General features: G+C 45.5%; 1 protein-coding gene across 2 annotated transcripts in view; it reads right to left on the minus strand.

Moving 5' to 3' along the window:
- Nucleotides 1-1,820: 1,820 nt before the first annotated feature.
- LOC119231123 (uncharacterized) overlaps nt 1,821-23,608 on the minus strand; it is a 36,645-nt gene continuing 14,857 nt past the window's right edge. The window contains exons 2-4 of one of the 2 annotated variants that reach the window (XM_037492783.2): nt 8,227-8,370; nt 6,863-6,974; nt 1,821-2,335 (exon numbers count right to left, since the gene is read on the minus strand). In XM_037492783.2, the coding sequence (XP_037348680.1) occupies nt 2,248-2,335; nt 6,863-6,974; nt 8,227-8,370 (344 nt within the window). In that variant the 3' untranslated portion in view covers nt 1,821-2,247. Of the gene's footprint in view, nt 2,336-6,862; nt 6,975-8,145; nt 8,371-23,608 lie in introns of both variants that reach the window. The other variant, XM_037492782.2, reaches the window with a different exon arrangement.

A 23,608-nucleotide genomic window follows, 5' to 3' on the forward strand; every position in this document is an offset into this window, starting at 1 on the left:
TAGAAGCTTGCAAGCCCTGAGCAACCAGATCTCCTAGGTAAATAGAATACTCCAGCGGCATTCTTGCCCCCGCCCTGGCATCTAGTGACTTGTGATCTTTACCTCTGTGAGCTTCAGTCTCCTCAGGTGGCAAGTGAGATGCATTTGTCAGAGGGGCTGTGGTGAGGCATAAATTAAAAAGTCAAAGAATTTGGTAATGTTTGTGGAAGGAGTTGTTCTTAGGATTAGTCATCAGAAAAGTGGCGGGGATGGGAAAGCCTCTTGCCTTGGTGACAAGAGACTGAACTCTTCCTTGTGTGGTAAGGAACTGTCCTCAGACTTCCTCCTTTTGCATGTTATTTCACTTTACCCATCAAGGCTTTACTTCCCTTTTACCTGTTAAACAGCTTCTCAAATGGATTAGTGCCTGACACACAGCTGCCACTCACTGTGACAGGAAAACATGGCCACTGAGTCATCAGACTTAACAGGCCCCGTGAATGAACATCAGTGCCCTGAGGTCCTCTGCACTGGGAAAGACATTGCCAGCCATGTGCTAATCCTGCCCAACCGATTTAAACTGAATCTATTATGAGGAACAATCAGGCAAATTAAATTAGGAAACTTTCTGCAAAAAATCTGAGTTGAGCTCTTAAAAGATATCAATGTATTTAAAGAAAAAAATAAGTTAAAGGACACCAAAAAACAAAATGTACAAATCAGTTAAATTCAATATGTACTGTACTTTGGGACCTGGATTAAAGAAAAAGCTAAACAGGACATTACTGCGACACTTGTAGGGATTTGATTATTTTATGTTAGAAAATAATACTGGTCAATTAATTTTCCTAAGTGTGCTGCTTGTTTTGTGGTTATGTAGAGTTCTTGTTATTAGGAGTTATATACTGAGGCCTTTGGGGGTGAAGTGATATCACATCTGCATCATACTCTCAAATTCAGAAAAAAAATGTGAAAAAAAACCACACACTCTAGTCAAGGGTGATCAAATGTTAATATTTGAATCTAGATGAAGGGTATATATGTGTATTCTTATGAATTTTGGGAGGTTTAAAATTTTGCATATTAAAGATGGGTGGGGGAAAGTGTGGGTGTTAGAGCTTGTGGATTTAAATCTTAATTGTCAACTGCTATCCCACCTTTTTTTTTTTTTTTTTTTTTTTTTTTTGGTGCTGTGGGACCTTGGGCAAGTTCTTTTCCTCTCTTGCAAAGGTTTTTCCAACTGTATATAGCGATAGTAAGTCAGGGTTTTGAGGATGAAGGGCAGGTGCATGTGCAGGGCTGACTGCCTGCCCCTGAGTGTGTGCAGTCAATGCTGGCTGTGATCAGGGTGACATACACCGCCAGGCTCCTTCTGTGGAGGGACACTTGGATGGGAGAGTCAGAATACTCCCACCCTAAAGGTTCTGGTGCAGTCACAGAAAACAAAAAGAATACTTCATTCTCTATCTGAAAGAATCGAGGCTTTTGGAATTGTTCTTAAATCCTGGTCCCAAGTGTTAAAGAAATCCCCCTGGGGATAAGGTGTACAGTAGGCCAGGGTTGAAGGGGAGCTGAGTGGGTGGAAGGGCCAACCAACTCTAAGGAATCAGGGAGGCTGGGAGTGAGATTAACTCTTAGGGACTTGGGGGTGGGGCCGAAGTGACTGCTGTTTCCCCAGAGTGGATAAGTTACCAGTCGCCTTAGCTGCTCTGTCCTGCCCATGCTCTGAATTTGTCTTCCTAGCCCTGCTCACTGGGCAGAGCCAGGGCCCCCAAATCTAGGGTGGATGTCAGATATGTGCAACCCCTGTGTTCATGAGGAAGGAGGGTTCTTGAGGAAATCAAACCAGGAGCCAGCTTTGTAATTGCATGGAGAATTTTAATGGAAAGCTGATTTCTCACACTTCCAGTCAGCTGATTTCTCACACTTCCCTTCCTAGTGAGTTTTGGCCATGGACTTTGCTGTAGGAGCCCAGTCTTCTTCCCTTCTTCCCTTCTCCAGGCGTGCTGACTTCCATCCTGAGCGCAGGGTCATGGTCAAGCAAAGGGCCTGAAGCTCAGAACCCAGAGACTCTTTGTGCACAAGGCAGAGCCTCAGGAGCTCTTGGAGGCCTTATACGTGGGGAGCTTTTATAACTGCTGCTGTGTGGTGGGATCTGTACTCTCTAAGGAGGGTGTGGGAGTGGGAGCATGCTCACCAAGCTCATTAGGACAAGAGGAAGAAGTAATAGGAAAGCTTGGACAATTTCAGGTTCAAGGTGTCCTCCCTCTAGCTCATCTCCAAAATGTTGATGTAATCCTTCACCCATGAACTATCTGGGTTGGCACACACCTGGCGCTTCTTTCGGGTAACAAAGCTGTAGGAGAAGAGAAGAGAAGGGTGAGAGCTTGTCAGTGCTGGCACACACAATTTTGGTTGTGATGAGCTAAGGAGTAAGGGGAAGTGATGGTGGTACTGGCTGGTCCATTTTTGGAGCTCCATAAGATTGTATTTATGCCTTTCAATGAAAGGACATTTCCTCTTTTTTTTTGGGTCAACAGATTCCAGAAGCAGATTTGTGCGCACACAAGCAGACTGGAGAGCTAAGGAGCTGCAAACCCACTGGAACCCAGGGCTAAGCTGGTCTACCTCTAGCCTTTTCTCTGCACTTCCTCTGTTTCACACCCTGTCCTGGGTGTTCAAGGTGAGAAAAACAGGAGGCAAGAAGTGGTAAAACAAGCAAATATGATTTGACTTTAGACAATACAGTACTTGGTACAGGGTGGACATGAATACATTGATGCATGTGTGGGTGAATGAAAAGGCTTGAGTCTTGATCTCACTACTTACTGGTTGGATCACCTTGTGCAAATCACACAGTACCTCTGAGTCTTTGCTTACCTTTAAGATGTGAATACAAATAATTTTTTTCTTTGCACAACTGTTGTGAAGCTCAAATGAGATAGTGTGTGTGAAGGTATTTTGAAAAATATGATATACATGTTGTTATTATTGGAATGCTGTAGGGCCTCTTCTTTAGGGTGGATCAGGGCAACATGAGACTAAAGATCTTGGTACCAAACACTGTGGTTCAGAGAGGCTGAGGGCTCTGAGATGCTGGTAGTGCCAATGCTGGCTACCAATTACCCAGCTGGAATCTGGGGGGACTGTGAAAGTGAGAAGCCTTAGCACTTTAGGTACTGATGGTATAAGTTGAAGGTGCAAAGGACTGGGGGCTCACAGGCTCAGTCCAGCTGTCTGCTTCACCAGTGTGCCGGGAGGCTGGTTCTATGTGGGAGAGACTTCGGCCTGGAGAGCAGTGCTGCCTGTGAACGTGTTACTTCTGGCAAGCTTGATCTACTTGGACCTTCCTCATTTTGGTTTCCACTTAAACATGTTTCCCTGCACCTTTTTGAGCCCAACTGTTTTCAGACAAAGTGAAGTGTAAATTGTCTGGTTTTGGGTCTCCCCGGTGGCACAAGGGGTTAAGACGCAACCTATGAAGCTGTCCACAACCACTGCAGCATGAGTTAGATCCCCAGCCAGGGAGCTACCCACATGGTGCAGCAGACCTCTCCTGACTTGCCTGCTGCTCCCCTCAGCAGTGTACTTCAGTCAGTCTGCCTGTATTGTTCCTTGCTCTGTCTCTGGTGAATCCTCTCACCTCCCACACCTCTGGCCTGTACCCCAGTTCTTGTATGCATAAATAAATCTTTAAAAAAAAAAAAGAATGAGGGTTTCATAGTTGCTTTTCAGGCCTTGTCATGGGTAAGGCTTGCTCTCAGGGAAGCCGCTTCCCCCTTTCAGAGCCACTTGACAGTCTCTCTCTCTCCCACGCGGGTGTGCAGAGAAGAGACAGGGAGCAGCGGGGTATCAAGAGAGTGCATCCTAGTGTTTGCTTTATTATGAGGGCTCTTCAGACCCAGACTCTGTCCCTGTCCAGCCAGGGGCCTTACAGGAAATGCTTCCAAACTCAGTATCCCCCTTTGACCTGTGGCCAGGAAGTCAAAAGGCCAGGAAACCAACATCTGGGGTGCTTGGGCCTCCTTCACCTCCTCCTCCTGCAGACTGTGATACTGCAGAATAGCCCCACCTCACCAAGCCTCTCTCTGCCCTCGTTTTGGGGACCCTCTACTTTCCTGACTCCCCTCCTGCCTCTTTTTCTGTTCAGTTTTGTTGGGGCCCTCCACTTTCACCTGTCTTCCTTCCCAAGTTTTTGGCCCTGGGTCTGGCACACAGTGGGTGCTTAATGGGTATGCATTGAACAGATTAGTAAATGAATGGGTTCATTTACTAGTCAAGTTTTACTTGTTACTTCTATGGATATAATAATAAACTTAGAGGAGGAGGGGGATGGTAAGTTAACACTTACCAGATCCTTACTATGTGCCAGGAAATTTCTAGTTTTATCTTTCATGTTATTCTCATTTTGACCCAGTAAGGAAAGGACTTCTCTTTTACTCCACTTATCTTTTACTCTGAGACTCAGGGGTTAAATGGTGGGGCCCAAGTTCCTGAAACTATGAATTGGCAGAGCTGGGATTCTATGGAAGGCCTACTGGCTCTGAAGCCAGGGCTCATCTGAACAATGCTATGGTTGTACTGGGAGACCCTTCCCTTCTGTAAAAGAATGTTATATTTGGGCCTCTCCGGTGGTGCAGCGGTTGAGCGCTGGGTTGCGAAGCTGCCCGCAGCCTCTGCAGTGCTGGTTCGATCCCCGCACCCACCCCCCCTGCTCCCCGCCAGCCACCGGGGGAGGGTCCCGCATGGCGCACCGCCCGCTGCTCCCCTCAGCAGTGTACTTTGGTCCTTCTGCCTGCTCTGCTCCCTGCTCTGGTTCTGGTGAGTTCTCTCACCCTCCCGCACTTCTGACTGTGCCCAGTGCTTGTATAAATAAATAAATAAATAAATAAATAAATAAATAAATAAATAAATAAATCTTAAAAAAAAAAAGAATTATATTTCTAGCCCCAAAACCCTTTCCTCAGCTACCAACCCTTCTTCTCACACTGCCTGTTGGACATTACCAGAGTTGTCCTGCTGGCATGTTGGCCTCTTTAACCAGTTCCTCCCTGAGGCATCACGGGGCTGCACACTTCACCAGCCATCCCTGCAATTGTCACCCTCTACCCTTCTCTCTTCCTTGCTCCTGACCTCAAATCACTTGCCAGGGCTTGTCAGGTCCACCTCTGAAGGTTTCTCACCCCTGCCTCTCCTTCTCTGCCCTTCAAGTTCTGTTCAGCCTTCAATACCATGCACATGGGTAACAGACTCTTAACAGGACTCCTATCTTCTAGGTTTTTTCTGCTTCTGCCCATTTCACACTTGACAGCTATAACATTTTGCTCTGCTGTGCTGATCGTCAAGGTCCTCAGTGGTCCTGGCCACATTCCCTCTGCCTGATACACCCAGCCCCTCCAGCTTTCCTCTACCAGACCCAATCCCCCTCCAAGGAGCCTTGCACAGAACACCTCCCCTACATCCCTTCACCTACCCCTGAAGTTGGGTGTGTTCCCTCTCTCATAACTTTCATATGAGGGTATTCTAATCATTGCAGCATCTGTCTTATCTGTTTGTTAGACTATGAGTTCCCCCAAGGGCAGGACTGGCGGATTATTAATCTTTGCTCCATAATATAGATGCTCAAAGAAGGAATTTTTTATTTTGAAAAATATTTGTTTTCAGAAATTAGTAGTGCTGCCTATTACCACTACACTTCGAAGTTTCATCAGAATGAAAGGCCACTCAACACCTCTAACTTTGCCAGTATCACAGGAAATTTTTTTTTTTAAAGATTTATTTATCCATGCATACATGAACTGGGGTACAGGCCAGAGGTGCGGGAGGGTGAGAGGATTCACCAAAGACAGAGTGGGGTACAGAACAGGCAGATTGACTGAAAACACTGCTGAGGGGAGCAGCGGGTGACACAGGAGAGGTCTGCTGCACCATGTGGGTAGCTCCCTGGCTGGCCGGGGATTGAACTCATGCTGCAGAGGCTGCAGACAGCCTCATAGTGCTGTTCTTAACCCTTTGCACCACCAGGGAGGCCCATCACAGGAAATTTTGGATTAAAAAACTTTGCCATTGTATACAAAACTTCATGATTGGCCCGTTTTCATCCTTTAAGTCCCTGTGATTTTTAAATTACTTAAGCAACTATCACTGTTGACCTCAGTGTAGTAAATAGGGAAGGCCTCAGACACTGGCTCCCTCCCTCCCTTATAGTGCAATCTTGAGAAAGTCCCCAAACCTCTCCGGGTCCCAGTTTCATTACTGAAACATGAAGAAAATTATGTATGCCTGTCAGGGATGTTGTAATGAAATTTAGAGATAATTCTTGTAAGGCATTTGACACACAGTAGACCCTTTCAAGGTAATAGGGAATATTATATTTTTTCAAATGTCTTGGCTTGCATATTTAAAGGAGAATCCACTTTATTATTTCTTCACTAATTGATAAAGTTTTTTTTTCTTTAAAGCACTCGAGAGCAACAAGGGCCCTGGCCTCTGGCCCTTCCTCCCTAGTTCCTCTGAGGTTGTAGGTAGATTTGTTTCAGAGGGAAGTATGGGGGACTTGGGGTTCATGACCAGACAGGGATAACTGAGCTTGTCTTCTCTGTTCAGGGGCATCACAGACACATTCAAGTAACAATCACATCTGTATCAATCAACACCTAGCCTATCAGATTGGGGAGGGGCCTTCAAGAACTTTGTAATCATTTGCATGATATCTGGGGCATCCGAAGCTAGAGAGGGAGGAGCCATGGCTACCTGAGCAGTTGGAGGGTGGCTAGGAGTAGAGTGGATGCTCTCTCAGAAGGTTTCTAGCAGGACTGATTCTGGGACAAAAGATGTCCTTTCCTCACCCCCACCCCCAGGGTTCCACAGGACTAAGACTCACACAACCGCTGGCATGGAGCACTTGCTGCTGGTGTAGAAATACTCCTGGATGTGGTTACGGGGCAGTACACGGTTGATGTAGCCAAAGCAGCAGGGTGTGGTGTCCGAGGCAACTAGGAGGAAAAAGGAAGGAGACCCCTGTATTCATTGCCGGTGCATTGTGGTGGGTGCTTAATAGGATCTATTCTGAATAAACTACCCTCCATTGACTGAAACTGAAGCTCAGAGAGGTAGTCACTTGGCCATGGATAACGCAGTGGCAGAGTGGGAGAGTTCTCCCTTACCCCTTATCAAATCCTTGAGCCCAGCTGGCATCTATACCCTCTGCACCATAACTTCATGGCATTGGCTTTTAGAATATGCTGGGCTTCCTCCTGGCTTCTCTGGGTCTTCTGCCCTTATTCTTGTCCTCTTAGGCTCTTTAGTGATTCACAATTTGGTTTCTTTGAGTCCTGGGGTAGGTTGGGGATTGGTTTCCAAATCTCAGAGCTCATGGCTCAGCTAGGACCTTCAGAGAGGGTTCCTGAAGATGCATATTGTATATTGAGCCAGTGAGAAGCACTCTGAACAGAGGACTTTTTGCTCATCAGTTAATTTAGGGTGACACTGGAAAGTGTCACTTGCCATTTCCCAGCAGAGTGGGTTCAGGAACCAGACAGAACTCAGTATGAGCACCAGTTTCCCCTTGATTCCTGGAGTCTGACACAGGTAACTTAACCCCTCTGGGCTTCTGTTTCTCATCTGTAAATAATCAAGTTTCCCATCTGTAAATGCTCAAGTAGCTGAGAGTATTAAGTTGATAAATGCAAAGCAATCAGCACAATACTTAACCAATACCAGGCATTGAATTAGCTTTTATTATCTTTTCTCAAGCCCCATTTTTTCTCCATCTATGAAATGGGGTTGGGGGTGGGAATAGCACTGTCCCAGGAGGGTTTAGTCAAGTGCTTAGAAATCCTATTGGCAGTAGGCATCAGTCAGTCATGTTTTGAGGTTGGTTCAAGCTGCCCTGCCTAGTAATATCCCTAGCATCAATCCATACTCGGAGAGCACCTGCAAGGCTTGGGGTACAGACCCTGAAGACAGAAAAGTTGATCAGAGATCCTTAAACCACTTGCCAAAAAGTGGTTTAAGGACCTATCAAGGATCCTTAAACTGCGCACCTGGATAAAACAATACATGAGAATGTAAATCGTAAGGTTCAGGCAGTGAAAAAGAGGGCTGGGTCTGGGCCAGTCTGAAGGACTGACTCGGGGGAGCTGGATGGTCAGGACTTGTACTCACAAGGAGAGGCAGATGCAGAAGGGCAGAAGGCAGCGGTCGCAAGGATTACAGCAAAGACAGCTGCAAAGACCTTCATGGTACCTGCGTGAGATCCTTGTGCTGTCTCAGGCTCTTCTGAGATTCGCTGCAGCTCAGGCTGGTCCTTTAAGTAGGGTGTCAGGCCAGTAGAGGGGGCACTCCCTAAGGGGAGGTTCCCAAATAACCGTGTGTCATATGACTGATATCCTAAGTGAAATAGTACAAAAGAGAAAAGAAAACTGAAATCTCTTCTGGATATTTCCCTTTCCACTGTCTTGCTTCCTCTGCACTCTCCCTCCTGTCCTTGATGGAAAACGCCTTCCTCTGCTGGCATCCTTGGCTTCAGGACTTGGGTCCTCCCCAGAGGTCAGGAAGCTGCTCTCCTAGGGGTAGGAGGAGAGGCAGCCAGACAGGACAGAAACAACTAGGTGTTTATTTGGTTACTTTGAAAATTCTTGCTGATGCAGTACAGATCTGTATCCTCCCTTTCTCATCCATGGAAGGATACTATTTATAAAGTGTTTTATTGAGAAGGGGAAAGTCCTATCACTTATTTCCTGAAGAAGGTGAATGCACCTTCCCTGTGGTTGGGACAGTGGATCTGAACTGGACCTTGGGGAGCTTTTCATCTGATAGGTTTTGGAGTGATTCCTCTTCTCAGGGTGGGGGGATTCTTACTTTCATCATTGCCACAGGGTCACCCACGTTTACTTGTAGAGTCATCACTGGGAAAGTTGCTTAATGTCCTTGAGCTTCTATTTCCTTTTTAAAAAGTGGAATAATTCGTTGCAGGCTTGATGAGAGGCAGTGGGAGAGAGAGAGAAAAGGAGAACTTGTGATTCTCCTATTACTACTATTAGCTCCCATTGCTACAGACTTACTCTGTGCCAGCCAGTATTCTAAGGACTTTGCATGTGTCAACTCATTTGCTATTATTATCCATATTTTCTCATTTTGTAGATGAGGAAGCTCAGAATGGAATGGAATCCCATTTTTAAGGCTGTCTTGGGCACAAAATTTACAGACTTCAAAAGCTGTAAAAGACTTTAGGAATCATTTTTTTGCATGTTCTTCAGTTGCAGAGGAGAAAACCAAAGTCCAGAGAGTGGCAGTGACTTGTTAAGAACACACAGAAATGCATGAGTGGGTTCAGAACCCAGGTGCCTTGGCCCCTACTCCAGTGCTCTGCCCACTAAGTACCTCTCACCCAAAGAGGTTCATGGTTGGGTGTGTCCTTGACACTGAGTCCAGGTGGTGGTCTGGTTTAGAACCATGGCCCTTACTCCAAAGAACAGGACACAGTAAATGCTCAGCAATTCCTATTGATAATTCAGAATTAGTGTCAATTTGGCCTGGGTTGGGCTGAAATTGACTTCACAATTATCTAAAAAAAAAAAAAAGTCTATTAACAGTGACAAAAGCAAACAAACTTTTAAAAAAGTGTAATCTTATACCAAGAATGTTTCCTTGCTAGTGACTGTCACATAAGTTGGTTATGGAGGGTGACTGAATCACCTAGAATGGGTAGAACTACGCTCCTTTTTTCCTTACAATGGCTTTCCGGCAGGGTGGTTTTTATTCTCCAAGCAGAAAAACTGTGACTCAAGAGGGGTCATGAAGGTGCCCAGAGCCACACGTGTGATGAGGGATTTGGACCTATGTGTTTTCACGGACTCACACCAGGAAGGCAGTTACTGTGGCCTTCCTAAGGTACAGGTGCTGTTCTAAGTTTGTCACAAGAATCCTCTCAGTTCCTCCTCATGACTGGATAGCCAATGAATATAATAAAAGCACAGTTTTGGAAAACATGGCTGTCTTATTTAAAGAAACAAATTGTAAGCACTTTAGAAACACTCATCCATCCACACAAAGCTCTCCTGCCTGTTTAATTGTTCCCTGTCACATAGCACCCCTCATTCCTAATCCTGGGGGAGACTGCGTATCTGGGTGGCTTTGGTGTTTCTGCCATTTACTAACCAGGTGGCTTCAGGCAAGTTACTTAATTTCACTGCTCTGTTTTCTCATCTCTAAATCAAGGATAATGATAACGGCCCTTTCCACAGTCACTGTAAATGTCATGCTTGGGAACTCTAAGTACAATTCCTGACACATGTTAAGTACTTGACACTAGCTATTGTCATCATGAAGAGTAAAACCATGGCAGTCCATTAAATATTGTCTATATTTAGGCTTTTCAGCAGTCTGACCAGACCCTGTTAATAGGATTGGTGAACTATTATAAAAAAAGTCTTACTGGTAGAGGCATCAGTCAGTAATGTTTTTGAGGTTCGTTCAAGCTGTCATGCCTACTAATATCCCTAGCATCAATCCACACTCGGAGGCTTAGTGAGCTTAAGTGGCTTGCTTGTTAAGATCACATAGCCTAGGGGGACCTCCCTGCTGGTGCAAGGGGTTAAGATGCAGCACTATGAAGTTATCTGCAGCTACTGCAGCATGAGTTCGATCCCTGGCCAGGTTGCTGACCCACATGGCGCAGTAGACCTCTCCTGACTCGCCCGCTGCTCCCCTCAGCAGTGTATTTCAGTCAGTCTGCCTGTTCTGCCCGCCCCCCCCACTCTGTCTCTGATGAATCCTCTCAACCCCTGCGTCTTTGGCCTGCACCCCAGCTCTTGTATGCGTAAATAATTAAACCTTTAAAAAAATATATCACACAACCTAAAGTGGTAGAGCTCAACAATGAACCCAACATATCTAGATTCATAGACTTTCTACCACACTGTGTTGTTTCGAGGGAAATCCTCACGCTTTTGCCAAGATTCTGTTTTTCATGTGAACTCTATTTCTGTTTCCTTTTCTTGATCTCAGTTTCCTTCTTTAAGGAAGAAAGGAAAGTATTTTCCTGGATGCCAAATATGCTGATTTGGGACACTACCTGAGGACAGAGATGAACCCACAGATGGACCCATGAAATCCTCATTTTCCAATCCTGGTGAACCCCACTGCTGTGTGGAAAATGGGGAGGGATGGCTGGAGGCTGCTGAGCAGTAATAGGTGACAGGCAGGTCGGAGTATCTTTCTTCCCTTTTGGTGGTCTCAGTGGATTGTATGGAGAAGAACCTAGTTATGATTCCATTTCTGTCACACTCTCTTGTGCAAAGTCAGGGTTCAGACTCATGGAATCAGTGCATTCTCTGGCTCCAACATACCGATTCCAGGAGGAAATAACAGTGCCCGTCAAACAGCCCAGTACCTAGAGGGTGGGTGTTCACAAATGGCAACTGTCATTATGTCTCACCCAGCATTTTATGTTCCAGAACACCTGCCGGTGTGTTGCACCCCACAGCTGGTTGAGAGGATCAAGGGAAGAAGGTGAGGTGCAAACTCCACCTTCCCAGTCCTGCCAGCATGCTCCATCTATACTGCTCAACCTTTCTTTAGGCCACAATTGTGTCTGAGAGTTGCTGCGAGCCAGGCAGCAGCCGAGGCATCGTGGATAGCATGGTAAGCCAGTCAGAGACCTGCTGTCTGTAACTTATGCTGCATGTGCAGGGCAGGGAACGGCAGACAGTAATCAAGTCAGGACTTCATCCCGAATCATCTTTTCACTCTCTTGTTAAACTCCCTAAACACAGTAACTCTCTCCTCTGCCTTTTCTATTCATTTGTTCTCTCTTTATACTTTCCAATGTGCATGATAGATGCTATATGAATGCTGGCTTAGTCTTAGTAGCTTCTTTTTTTTTTAGTCTTAATAACTTCTTAAAGAATCTTAAGTCCATGGGCTCCATAGAGTTGGACCCTGGGTTTGAAACCCAGCTCTATTATTTAGTAATGCTGACACGGGCAAGGTGCTTGCTCTCTCTGGGTCTGTGTTTTCATCTGTGAAACAAGAGATTGGTTCCAACCTGCCTTGGGCAATGGAGCCTTTTAAGCATCCAGTGAAACTGCGAACACTTTCCACAGGCATGTGGACACCTACAGAGACACACACATGTAATTTTGCCTATGAAGTCTTCAGAGACCTGGCAGGCTCATTGCTGGGCCTCTTGAGTTCATAGGACTTGTTCTCAGCTGCCCCTTTTGTGAGCAAATTCCTTCATCAAGCCAGACAAACAGTACCCCCAGCCCAGCACTGAATTTCATTGGCACAGACCTTGTTGTTTATTTCCTCTTTCATTCACTCTTTTCCAAACTAACCTGGCTGCCTGCCCAGGCTCACTCTGTGACAGTAGGAAACGAAAGACAGGCAAAGTGAAACCACAGCTGGGTTCCAAAGCTTTACTCGGACCTGGAGTTTCCCCGATGGCTGTGGGGTTGCCTCTCTGTTTTTTCTTTAAAAAGTGTCCAGGGCCTCCCTGGTGGCGCAGGCAGGTGTGCGCTGCACTGTGAAGCTGTCTGCAGCCTCTGCAGCATGGGTTTGATTCCAGCCTGCCAGCAGGCGAGAATCCCACATGGCAAAGCAGACCTCTCCTATCTCCCCCGCTGCTCCCCTCAGCAGTGTACTTAGGTCAATCTACCTGTTCTGTTCCCCACTCTGTCTCTGGTGAATCCTCTCATCCTCCTGCACCTCTGGCCTGTACCCTGGTTCTTGTATAAATAAATAAATCTTTTAAAAAAAAAAAGTATCTAAAGCAGGCAAAGTCCTTCCATCTTCTAGGGACCCCAGTCTGGGACCCAAGAGAACAAGCCTGAGGTGAAGTCATTTCCTCCCCAACGAGTCTAAATTTCCCCCATCTGCAAACAGGGGAGTTGCTCCCTGGTTGTGTCCCTTTTCTCTGTCCTAGTTCACACATGTGAACATCTCCCACCTAAACCAGTGATCCGCTGGCTCGCTCCTCTTATTCTACGGGAATAGGGAGCACCGCAAGCATTCTACTTGTGGTGGGAGCACCACTGTGCTGTGGGAGGACCTGTGGGAGGTGATGTGTGGAGGTGCAAGTGGAGGCCTCCCAACAGGCTCAGGGACTTTCTTGAGTGGAGGCAGGATTCAAACCTTTTTCCAGGACTTTCTGCCACATCCTGCTTTTGTCTTTTGGTCCAGCTCTGGTTTGCTCTTCTCTGTGACACCTCCCCTCCCTTCCTGATCCTCGCACGCATTTCACTGTCAGGGCACTTAACTACGACCACTGTTCTCATAGTTCAACCACATGCAGCCTGACCTCTCTTCTCACCTTCACCACAGGGGTCTGCGACTGTGTGCACCAGCTTATTTTCTGTAACTGGAGACTGTCTGTGGTGTGTTTGTTGGTGTGTTCACCCATCTTGTATTACTGGCAGAGCCTGCCACAAGTTACATTGGGGGGCAGGGCAGCACTGGGAGTGAGGCCCAGGGGGGACAGCTGATTTCAGGTCCTACTCCTTCTGACATTTAGGGGTCTGTTTCTCATTGCTTTCCTCTAATGTTTGTCGGATGTGTCCCCTTTCTTCATGCAGATTCTCTTCCTCTGTCCCAGGACCCCTGGGGAAAGCCTGGTGGGGAGTGACAAACTTGGGGTTGAAATCAGCAGATTGCTTATTCTTTGTATGTCCTTGGACGAGTTATTATCTTGCATATATTCTGCACCTTGGTTTCCTTTCTGGAAATGGGGCGAAGAATATGTAGGTCCTAGGACGTCCTGGAGGATTAAATTAGACACTAGCAAACTGCCTGGCACTATTCCTGGCACAAGTGGAAGCTGGGGAAGACACTTCCTCCCCTTCCTTTTGCAAGTGTCCAGCCCCTGCATTTCTCCCCTCAGTGCCTTCCCTCAGTAGAGGTGTCATCTCCACTAAGCATAAGGAGACATAGGGATGGGTAAGGGGCAGTGTACAGTGATTTTCCCTTGGCTGCTTGGCACCATGCTAGACTCTTTAGCCTTTATTTCCCTGTTAGGAAGAAAACATAGAAAATAGTGATGACTCAGTTCCTACTCTCAGCAATCCTGAAGTGCTGCCACTTCACAGACCTCTCCCTTGGTTGTTGGGTGAAATATGGTCCCTTCTTCCTTTCTGGCTGTCCTTGCAGGCCAGCACACAGATCCTTTCAAAGGGTTTCATGTATAGACTTACAAAGAAAATGATTCAGTTTCTGAACTTCACAGGACATGTGGGGCTGTGGTCTGAATTAAGCCACTTTGTGAAGTTGTCCTGGGAAGTCCCTTGGTTTCTTGTCCACTGCATGTATCCAATTCAGGGCCGGGGCTTCCCCATCTCTTGCTGTTCCTCCATGCCGTCTCCTCAGCACTAGGCCTGCAGGGCATTCAGGATACAATGGACGTTTGACTCCTTTGGCCCCACAACCACTTGTATTTTCATTTTTGAGGACTTCCAGCCTAGGTGAGGAAGTCCCCTTGGGGAAGGAATTTCCTCCAAATGGGATTTGGAATTTCTGTGCTTTGGTCATTCCTTACAGGGGTAGTTTTAGATGGTGAAAGAACAGGGCCTGGCAATTAGGACACCTGAGTTTTAGTTCCAGTTCAGCTTCAAACCTAGTTGTGAAATATTGGCAAGCTACTTGTCTCAGTTTTCTTATCTAGAAAATGAAGGTTTGACAATAGTATCTCTGAGGTTTTTCTCAGTTAAAGATATAAAACTAAAGACTTTCTAGTGTACTAGAGGAAGGTTTAGGAGTAGGTGTCCTGTTGTCCCTATAATTGATTCATATCTCTCCCCCTTCAGCTAGGTTATCACCCCTGCCAGCCCTCCCCTCCTTCCCAGGCCTGGGACTCACCTTGCCACTTAGCTCCTTCTATGGGCAGTGCATCTTTCATCCATTTTCTCACTGCTCGACCCTTTTACTCCTCTAAGAATTCCCTCACTCCTTCTACTCATCACCCCATCTATTCATTCATCTACTCATTTATCTTGACATCAGTGTCAGTTAAAATTCTTTGTAAGTACAGAAGACAGCTTTGGCTAACTTAAGCAGGAAAGTAATGTATTGGGGGCCATGTTGAGTGGCTCATACAATAGCTAATGCATTGGAGAACCTGACTTGGAGAAAGGATGGTGAGAAACCAAAGCAGCTCTGGGCATTAGGCAGCAGATAACCACTTGACAGTCTCAGAAGTTACCAGAACCCGTGGGTCTGCCTCTAGTCTCTGCTCCTCTCTCACAGTGGGCAAGTTAGACCTCCTTTCCCTTATCTATAAAATGGGAAGAATGAATAAAAGAATCTCTGCCTTGTCCAACTCAGGGAACTATTGTGGAGGTGAAACAAGTTAATGAATGTGAAGTCATTTTTCAAGCACAAAGAAAGGAAATTGTTTTCTTTTTTTGTTTCTCTCTCTTTTGCATTTTATTTTTTTATTATGAATATTTTTTTAAATTTATTTTTTTATTTTTATATTCCCCATACAATTGCAACCCCCTGATTTTGACCCCAATCCCTACTTTCCCCAGCCCACCCCCCCCAAAGTGTGTCTCTGGTTCATAGTTGTTTGTTGGTTTTGATTTTTTTCTTTTTTATAGTTATTCTTTTTCCTGGTGCCTTATTTAGGTTTTCTAGATTCCTGTTATGAGTGAGACCATCCAGTATTTTTCCTTTTCTTTCTGGCTTATTTCGCTGAGCATGATCCCTTCCAGCTCCATCCACATTGCTGCAAATTGCATGTGTTTATCTTTTTTGAATGCTGAGTAATATTCCATGGTGTATATGTACCACATCTTCTTTCCAGTCATCTATTTTTGGGCATTTGGGCTGTTTCCAAAGCTTAGCTATAACAAATAGTGCTGCTATAAACATAGAGGTGCAGGTGCTCTTTGGAATTAATGTTTCTATGTCCTTTGGGTAAATACCTATGTCCTTTGGGTAAATATCTAAGAGTGGAATTGCTGGATCATATGGAAGCTCTATCTTCAGTAGGTTGAAGAATCTCCACACAGTTCTCCATAGTGATTGGACCAGTTTGCACTCCCACCAGCAGTTCAGGAGAGTTCCTTTCTCTCCACATCCTTGCCAACATTTGTTGTTGCTAGTTTTTTTAATATGTGCCATTCTCACTGGTGTGAGATGGTATCTCATTGTAGTTTTGATTTGCATTTCCCTGATTGCAAGTGACGTTGAACATTTTTAAAAGGACAGATTTATTAGGAAGAGGAGAAAGGAAAAAAGAGGCACCTGCTTCTACACAGGTAGGCAGAGAGATGCTGCTGCTTTTGAAAAGGAAAGGTTTATTAAAAGAGACACCTGCATAGTGTATTTCTTCAGTCTGCCTGTTCTGTTCCCCACTCTGGCTCTGGTGAATTCTCTCACCCTCCCGCACTTCTGACTCTACCCAGTGCTTGTATGAATAAATAAATAAATCTTTTTTTTAAAAAAAGAGAGACACCTGCATAGACACATGCGGACAGTCTTAAGAACTTGACAGAAAACTGTTTCCACCATGCTTATTTCTGTTTCCAGATTTGCTTTTGATAACACCTGTGTGTCACATGTTACTTATCTTCTTGCAGGTCCTCGCCACCCATCCCTCACTGGTAACCATAGAGAGGATCTGCTGAGCTTTTCATTGCCATAGGCCAGTGGACAAATATGCAGGTTAATCACCACTACCCTCCTCAGAGAAGTGGATGCTCCGTGTGTGGGTCCCAGGAAGGTTGGAAGGAGTAGCCGTGTGAGTCTAGGTATGGGCATGGGTAGGAATGGATGACCAGGGGAGCCCTTAACCCTATAGGTGATCCTACTATTGATATTTTCAGTTCACAGTAAGAAGGAGCTGTGTTCTCTAAGTTGTGGTTAAGCCAACACTGGTGACCCTAACTGAGATCAAAGATGAAGCATACGCTGTCTGGAAGAATTAGCCCTGGACTCACAGGGTTCCTGGTGTGACCCTGTGTGATTCATGTCAACCCTCTGAGGCTGTTTTCTCATCTGTGAAATGGGGGGGCTTGCCTGCCTGAGCATGTGGTGTGGGCTGCTCATCTTTGTCACTTGCTGTCCTGGCATGCATGTCTGCCCCTCAGCTATTCTCTTCTAGCTAAAGTTCTTTTCCTTATATGAAAAGTATTCCATACTGCTTTTCATTGCTGCGGGCTACACATCACTACAACCTGTATGGAGGGCAGTTTGGCAAAATCGATTACATTTTTAAAAGTACTAGTTGCGCTTAATCAGTACTAGCAATCTTGCTTCTAGGAATTTTTCTTACACATATACTTGCATGTACAATATGATATATACATGATATCCATGCAGATTAAAGACAACCTACTATCTATTAGTAAGGGACTAATTAAATAATTCTGGCACATCCACCCAAAGGAATGTTGGGCAGTTACTAAAAAGCAGCAGTTCCCCACATGCAGGCATGGAATAATATCTGAGATACATGAAGGAAAAGAAGCAAAGGGACAGAATGCTATGTATGTATTTATTTATTTAATATTTAAAAGAACAGATTCATTAGAAAAACGGACAGAGAAGTAAAGACACTTGCATAGACACAAGCAGGAAGAAAGAGCTGCCCCGAAAGGGACAGGTTTGCTGAGAGAGGCCTGCATGGTTGCAGGCGGGCGGCCTTGAGGAGAGCTGCCTCTGCTTAGGGAGGTCAGTGGAGAGAAGTCCCAGCACGGTACAGGTCATGGGCAGGCAGGAGCTGCTGCCCTGCAGAGGGAGAGAGTTGGTGAAAAGAAGCACCTGCACAGGCACAGGTGGGGAGGAGGATTGCTGCCTATAAGTGTATTTAAAAATGTCGACTTCTGGGCCTCCCCGGTGGCGCAGCGGTTGAGCGCTGGGTTGCGAAGCTGCCCGCGGCCTCTGCGGCGCCGGTTCGATCCCCGGCTGCTCCCCGGCCACCAGAGGAGGGTCCCACATGGCGCGCAGACCTCTCCTGCCGCCCGCTGCTCCCCTCAGCAGTGTACTTCGGTCCTTCTGCCTGCTCTGCACCCCGCTCTGGCTCTGGTGAATTCTCTCACCCTCCCGTGCTTCTGACTGTACCCAGTGCATGTATAAACAAAACAAACAAACAAATAAAGAAAGAAAGAAATAAAACATGCCTCTATTAAAAAAAAAAAAAAATCTTTAAAAAAAAAAAAAAAAAAAAAAAATGTCGACTTCCCTATGCTAGGAAATGCATAGATTCCCTCTTGGAGGTGCCGGAAAAACTGGTAAGTAACTTTCCCTTCCTATCAGGCAGGGTAATGGGAGGGAAACCTCCTTTGTATTGTATACCATTTTGTGTCTTTAGGATTTTGGTTTATGGGCACATGTAATCTATTTATAAAGTGTCACCGGGCAGGCTATGCCGAGAGAATTCCATGGAATTCTGGTCTGCAGCTTAGAGCTTTTTATAATCTCTTGGGCCAGTAAGAGATCCAGGTCCTCTTGGTATAGGGTTCTCTGAAGTGGGATGACCCAACCAGTGACTCATTCCTTCACCTCATGCCACCCTTCACCCCAACAGGGAAGTGGGCTTTTAGAATCACACCTTCATACCAAAAACACAGCTTTACTTGCTGTGAAGAGGGGGACATTTGGAGTGGTAGATCACAGAAGGAGTGGTAGATCATTATCTTCCTGACAAGGGGTGCTGGGTAAGGGAAATAGCACAGGCTTTGGGGTTGCCAGCTTTGGTCCAGATTCCAGCTTCTGCTGTTTAAACTGTGAAAGCTCAAGAAACTGCCCTGTTCTTCCTAGATGGTTCCTCATTGTATATGATCCTGGCACATAGCAGCCCAGAAAATGGTCACAGTTGTGTTCTCTGTCACTGGGGTCAGAGTAGAGGCTGGGACCTTTTATCCTGAAGAAGGAAAGAAATAGCAGTGGTTGAAATTTGGCCCAGTTCAGTAGACATGATTCCCCTATCTCCCTGGGCTTGGTCCCTTTCCTGGTAGAGGCAAAAGGCAGAGGCTGCTGGCCAGGAGTGTGCAGTGATCAGATGATCTAACAACCTCACAGAGGCAGCTGCCTCTCTGCAGCTCTGAGGTCTGAAGACTGTGGTCTGCTCCAAGTTGACAGTTTGCAAGACAGGGCTTAGCAAATGGTGTTGGCAGTGGGGGCTCTTTTGTCAGGGGAGAGACTGACTGACTTGGGAAGGAATAGGGTCCTGGAAGCTCCTCCAAGAGGATGGGGTGTCTATCAGTAGGGGCCTTGGGAGCAGCCTCCCTCAGTGTCTGGGGTTCTTATTCTCTGGCTGCACAGATGAAGCTCCAGCACACTGGCCTTTCCTGCCATATGGGAATTGTTCTGGAAATAGGGTTTGCCTCCAAGCTATAGAAACAGCTTCTCCTGTTTCTGTACAGGAGTGGGCAATGGAGGAGAGCATGGGCATCTAGTGTAAGGCAGACTTAAGTTTGAATTCTTGCTGGCTGTCGATTCACTCAAGGACTGTGCTATTTGATTTTGTTGGTTTGTGAAATGGAGATTTAAGGAACTGTATAAAGCATTTCTTGTTTTGGTACAGTGGGCTGAAATTGAACTGGTTGGTCTAAAATGAGGGCAAAAGTCTTCTTCAGGAGAGAATTACTTTTGGATTGGGGGGAAAGACTTAATGGGAACATTTGCTTTATAAAAGAGAAGACCCCTTACCTCATTCCATGCCTACCTATATTGCCTAGAGAGGGCCACATTGCTCTACATCACAAAGAAATAAGATTGGGAATTGTTCATGATCAGTGTTGGCATGAGGTTGTGAGGGAGAAGAGGAGAAATGTACAGGGTCCCCGATCTTGGGAAGCAAATCACACCAGGGAGAGATTAATTTCTTTTGTTAGGGAATGGCCAGTGGGTGTTTCAAGGCATGGATTTTTATGACTAATGGTCAATTTTTTTTTCTCTCTTTTTTTTCCTAATGGTCAATATTTTTATAGATAATTTTAAGTTTTTTAAGTTTTTGCCTGAATTATTCTGTGCTACATTCAGTACCTACTTGTACCTACCTTTCCAATAAACGTCTATTAACACCCAGTAGCCTGACATCAGTATTGTTTTAGGGGAGTGAGGAAATGAGAGTCTTGACTCATGTGGCTTGAAGCACTTGTGCAGAAATGGAGACTACAGTGGAAGTTGGGCATCAGAGAAAGATGCTAGGATATAGCTCGAGCCTCAGTTCTCCTTGGGCTGTAGATGGTCTGAGCCTTTGACTGCTTGCAGTATCTGAGATGGGGAATGGAACAGTTTTCTGGATATTCTGGTGAAGATCAGGATAACCCCATTGCAGAGGCTGCCAAATGGGTGCCTTAAAAAAGATGGAGGATGCATTAAGACTCAGGTCGATGAGAACTGGGTAGAGCAGATGCAGGGAGTGAGGGACCACGGGCCCTGGCCTTGCCCAGAGAACAGACCATGGGTTTCCCCAGCTGTGGCATGAGTGGCAGTCAGGAGGGTTCAGGGGCCAGGTGAGATGAGCCATACCTCAACGTGACATCTGCTGAAACAGGTAGAATGAGAACCATTTCCATCATCAGCAAATAGGGCCACCCAAATAGGGCTTAAGTGCCTCCACATCTGGAAACCACCTTGGGAGGTAAGAAGTCTGACAAGGAGTCTGGACTTCTCAGTGGCCATGCATGTTACCTAAGGTATGATTGTTTTATTGTTTAAGTGTTTCTTCTACCATTGGTGGGAATGAGTGTTCCAGTGTGAGATCAGTTATGGAAAATAAAAAGAGCAAACTTTTTTTTTGTATATCTAAGTTGTAACAAATTTTTGGCTCTGAAAAAATTAATGCTGAAGAACTACTGTCCAATATACACATAATCCTCCAGCCACAAAACCACCCTCTTAGATTGTAGACACTCAGGATGCTTTCTAGCCTTGGTGCTGTAGACACAGACCACAGGTAGACCCGCTCTTTCAGTGCTACCTCTGTTCCCTTTCGTGTCTCTCAGCCATCCCTTGGTTGCTTCAACCCTCTTAATGAGCTTTAAATTCCCCGCAGGGACCAGGCAGTAAATATTCAGAAGTAGGATGTGGAACTGCTTTGAGAGAGAGAAGGAGGAGAGAGGGTAGGGGGTAAGGTGATAAGTGGTAAGGCATCGGAGGGAGAGGTGAGAGGGAGAGAAAATGAAAGAGAGAGAAAAGCAGTGAAACACAGTGGCTGAGCTGGTGCTGGATCCATGCAGACTGACTGGGTGTCAGGTTGGCTAGATTTTCTCTTTATTGTTTTGTAGAACTTGTCCGCCCCACCCCTCTCCTCCTTCTGTTAAATGGGACATTATATTAGATAATACAGTTTCCTTAAGCCTTATTGGGAAGACTGAGATGACACTAACATTGTAGGGGCACAAAGTAAATCACCCCGTACCCCTCTGAGTTGTGGAAGCAGGCTGCAGCCCTGGACTGGGGAAGTGGGCTTCACCTGGGAAGTCTCTGTCTCCCAGAGGCCCTAGCCAAAGGGTATTTGATGGGCAGAATGATTTTCTGGAGGCCCCAGAGAGCTTCTGAGGGTCTGAGGGCAGCTGACAGCTGATTTGGACCCTAGTGAACAATGGGGTGCACCCCACTGATATCCCCCACTGTTATCCCGGCTACACTAGAGAGAAATGAGTTTGTCTGCAGAGCCTGGGTTGAAAACTAGATGTGGTGGGTATGGACAAGTCTCCTCTCTGAAACATTGTTTCCAGGCACCTTCATTTAAGTACCTAATTTAAACCCAGCCTCTCCAGGAAATCCCCTACCATCCATGTCTTTTCCAACATCCATGTCTCAGGATGTTGTGAATGAACAAGACCAACAAATGTATTTTTTTCCTAAACATGCTTGCATTTAAGTAGGATAGCTGGCCTTCAAACTGAAATGCAATAGATGGACTACAGCCTTTGACAAGTTGATATGACCTGGCTGAGGGATGGGTGGGGGAGCTCTTCATCATGACCTCAAGTTCCTTGATACCGTCCTCCATTCTCCCAGGCAACCCTACTGTAGCCCAGATCATATGGTTACACCAAGACTCAGCTCACTATCTTCTTCGTGACAGCCTTGTCAATCACTAGCCAACCTTGTTCCTTTCTGTAGTATGTTTGGGGAGAGTGGTTTGTTTTGTATCTGCTCTCGTGCGAGTACAACTGTGCCTCTATTTTTTCACTTTGCTGCTGGTGAGGTCTGTGATTCTTGGGTCCTCGCTCTCACAAGAATTCCGCTACCTCTACATGGGCATCATTGGAAGGGCTTATTAATTTTTGGTTGAAAGTGGTAGCCATCTAATTCAAATGAACCTAATCCAAGAGGAAACCTAGTGACTCGTAACTAGAAAGCACAGAAAGTTTCAGGATTCAGGTCTGGCTTGATCCAGAGGCTTAATATCGTAAGGGGTTTCTTGCACTCCACTTTTTACCTCCATTCTTCCTGTCATCCAATTTTCTTCTCCAGAAGAAGGGCTTCCTTTATGCAGAGGTAAGGGAAAGGGACAAAGGTTATTTAAGCCTTTCATTATTCTAGCTCAGCCAAAAGTGAGCTTCTTTCTCCACATGTTCATGACCAGTTCCAGGGAGGTCTTGGTTTGGTCTTAGGCAGGTTGCATGTCTGCCTCTTGGACCAATCTCTCCTGGAGACAGGAAGTCCCATTAGGAGCAGGTGGTGGGTAGATGCAAAACTAGAAGACACTGTGAGGGGTGAATGTAAGGGTAGGGACCACTCTCTCTTCTACCCTGACATCCACATCAATATTTTGGGGACATTTGGGTGATTTATATTGCAGCAAAGCAGACAATTTAGAATGAAATATTAGACATTCCTGGTCTTAGACATCCTCTGGCCTTTTAAAGTACTTTCCTATACAAAAGTTATTTCTTTTTTTTAGCACTATTTTCTGTTGCACTGACATTGGTTTACAAAGCTTTGTAGGATCACACCTTTTCAGATGTATGATACCACATCACACTAACCACCAAAACACCTGTCATCCTCCTCTCTAGTCCAATGGGTCCCCTCCCTCCTTACCCACTCTGGTAGCCTCAATTCTACACTCAGATTTCTAGGGTTTGCTTTGATTTCATTTTGTCTGTTCCTTTGTTTTGTTTCTTTGTATTCCATTATAGGAGTGAACTCATCTGGTATTTGTCTTTCTCCTCCTGACTTTGCTTAGCATAATCCTTTCCAGTTCCATCCATATTGTCAAAATAGCAAGATTTTACCTTTTTTTTTTTTAAGTAGGTGAGTAGTATTCCATTGTGTATATATACCACATTTTAGTCTACTCATCTGCCCTTGCGTTCTTAGGTTATTTCCATAACTTGGCTCTGTAAATTATGCTGTACTGAATAAAGTACACATATCCCTTAAAACTGGTGTTTTGGCCTTCTTCAGGCAGATACCTAGGGATGAAATTGCTGGATCATATAGTGGATCTATTATTAATATTTTGAGAATCCGCCATACTGTTTTCCATAGAATCAGGACCTCAACGGTCTCACCTACAGTGTATGAGAGTTTCTTTGTCTCCACATATCTATCAACACTTGTTGCTTCTGGTTTTGCTTTTTTTTTTTTTTTTTTTTTGATGTGGACTGTTTTCACAGGTGTGAGGAGGTATCTCATTGTTATTTTGACTTGTATTTTCCTGATGATA

Source organism: Talpa occidentalis, unplaced genomic scaffold (assembly GCF_014898055.3).
Source record: "Talpa occidentalis isolate TD23 unplaced genomic scaffold, MPIMG_talOcc4v2.1 talOcc4.7, whole genome shotgun sequence".
In the NCBI taxonomy this organism is placed as follows: domain Eukaryota; kingdom Metazoa; phylum Chordata; class Mammalia; order Eulipotyphla; family Talpidae; genus Talpa; species Talpa occidentalis.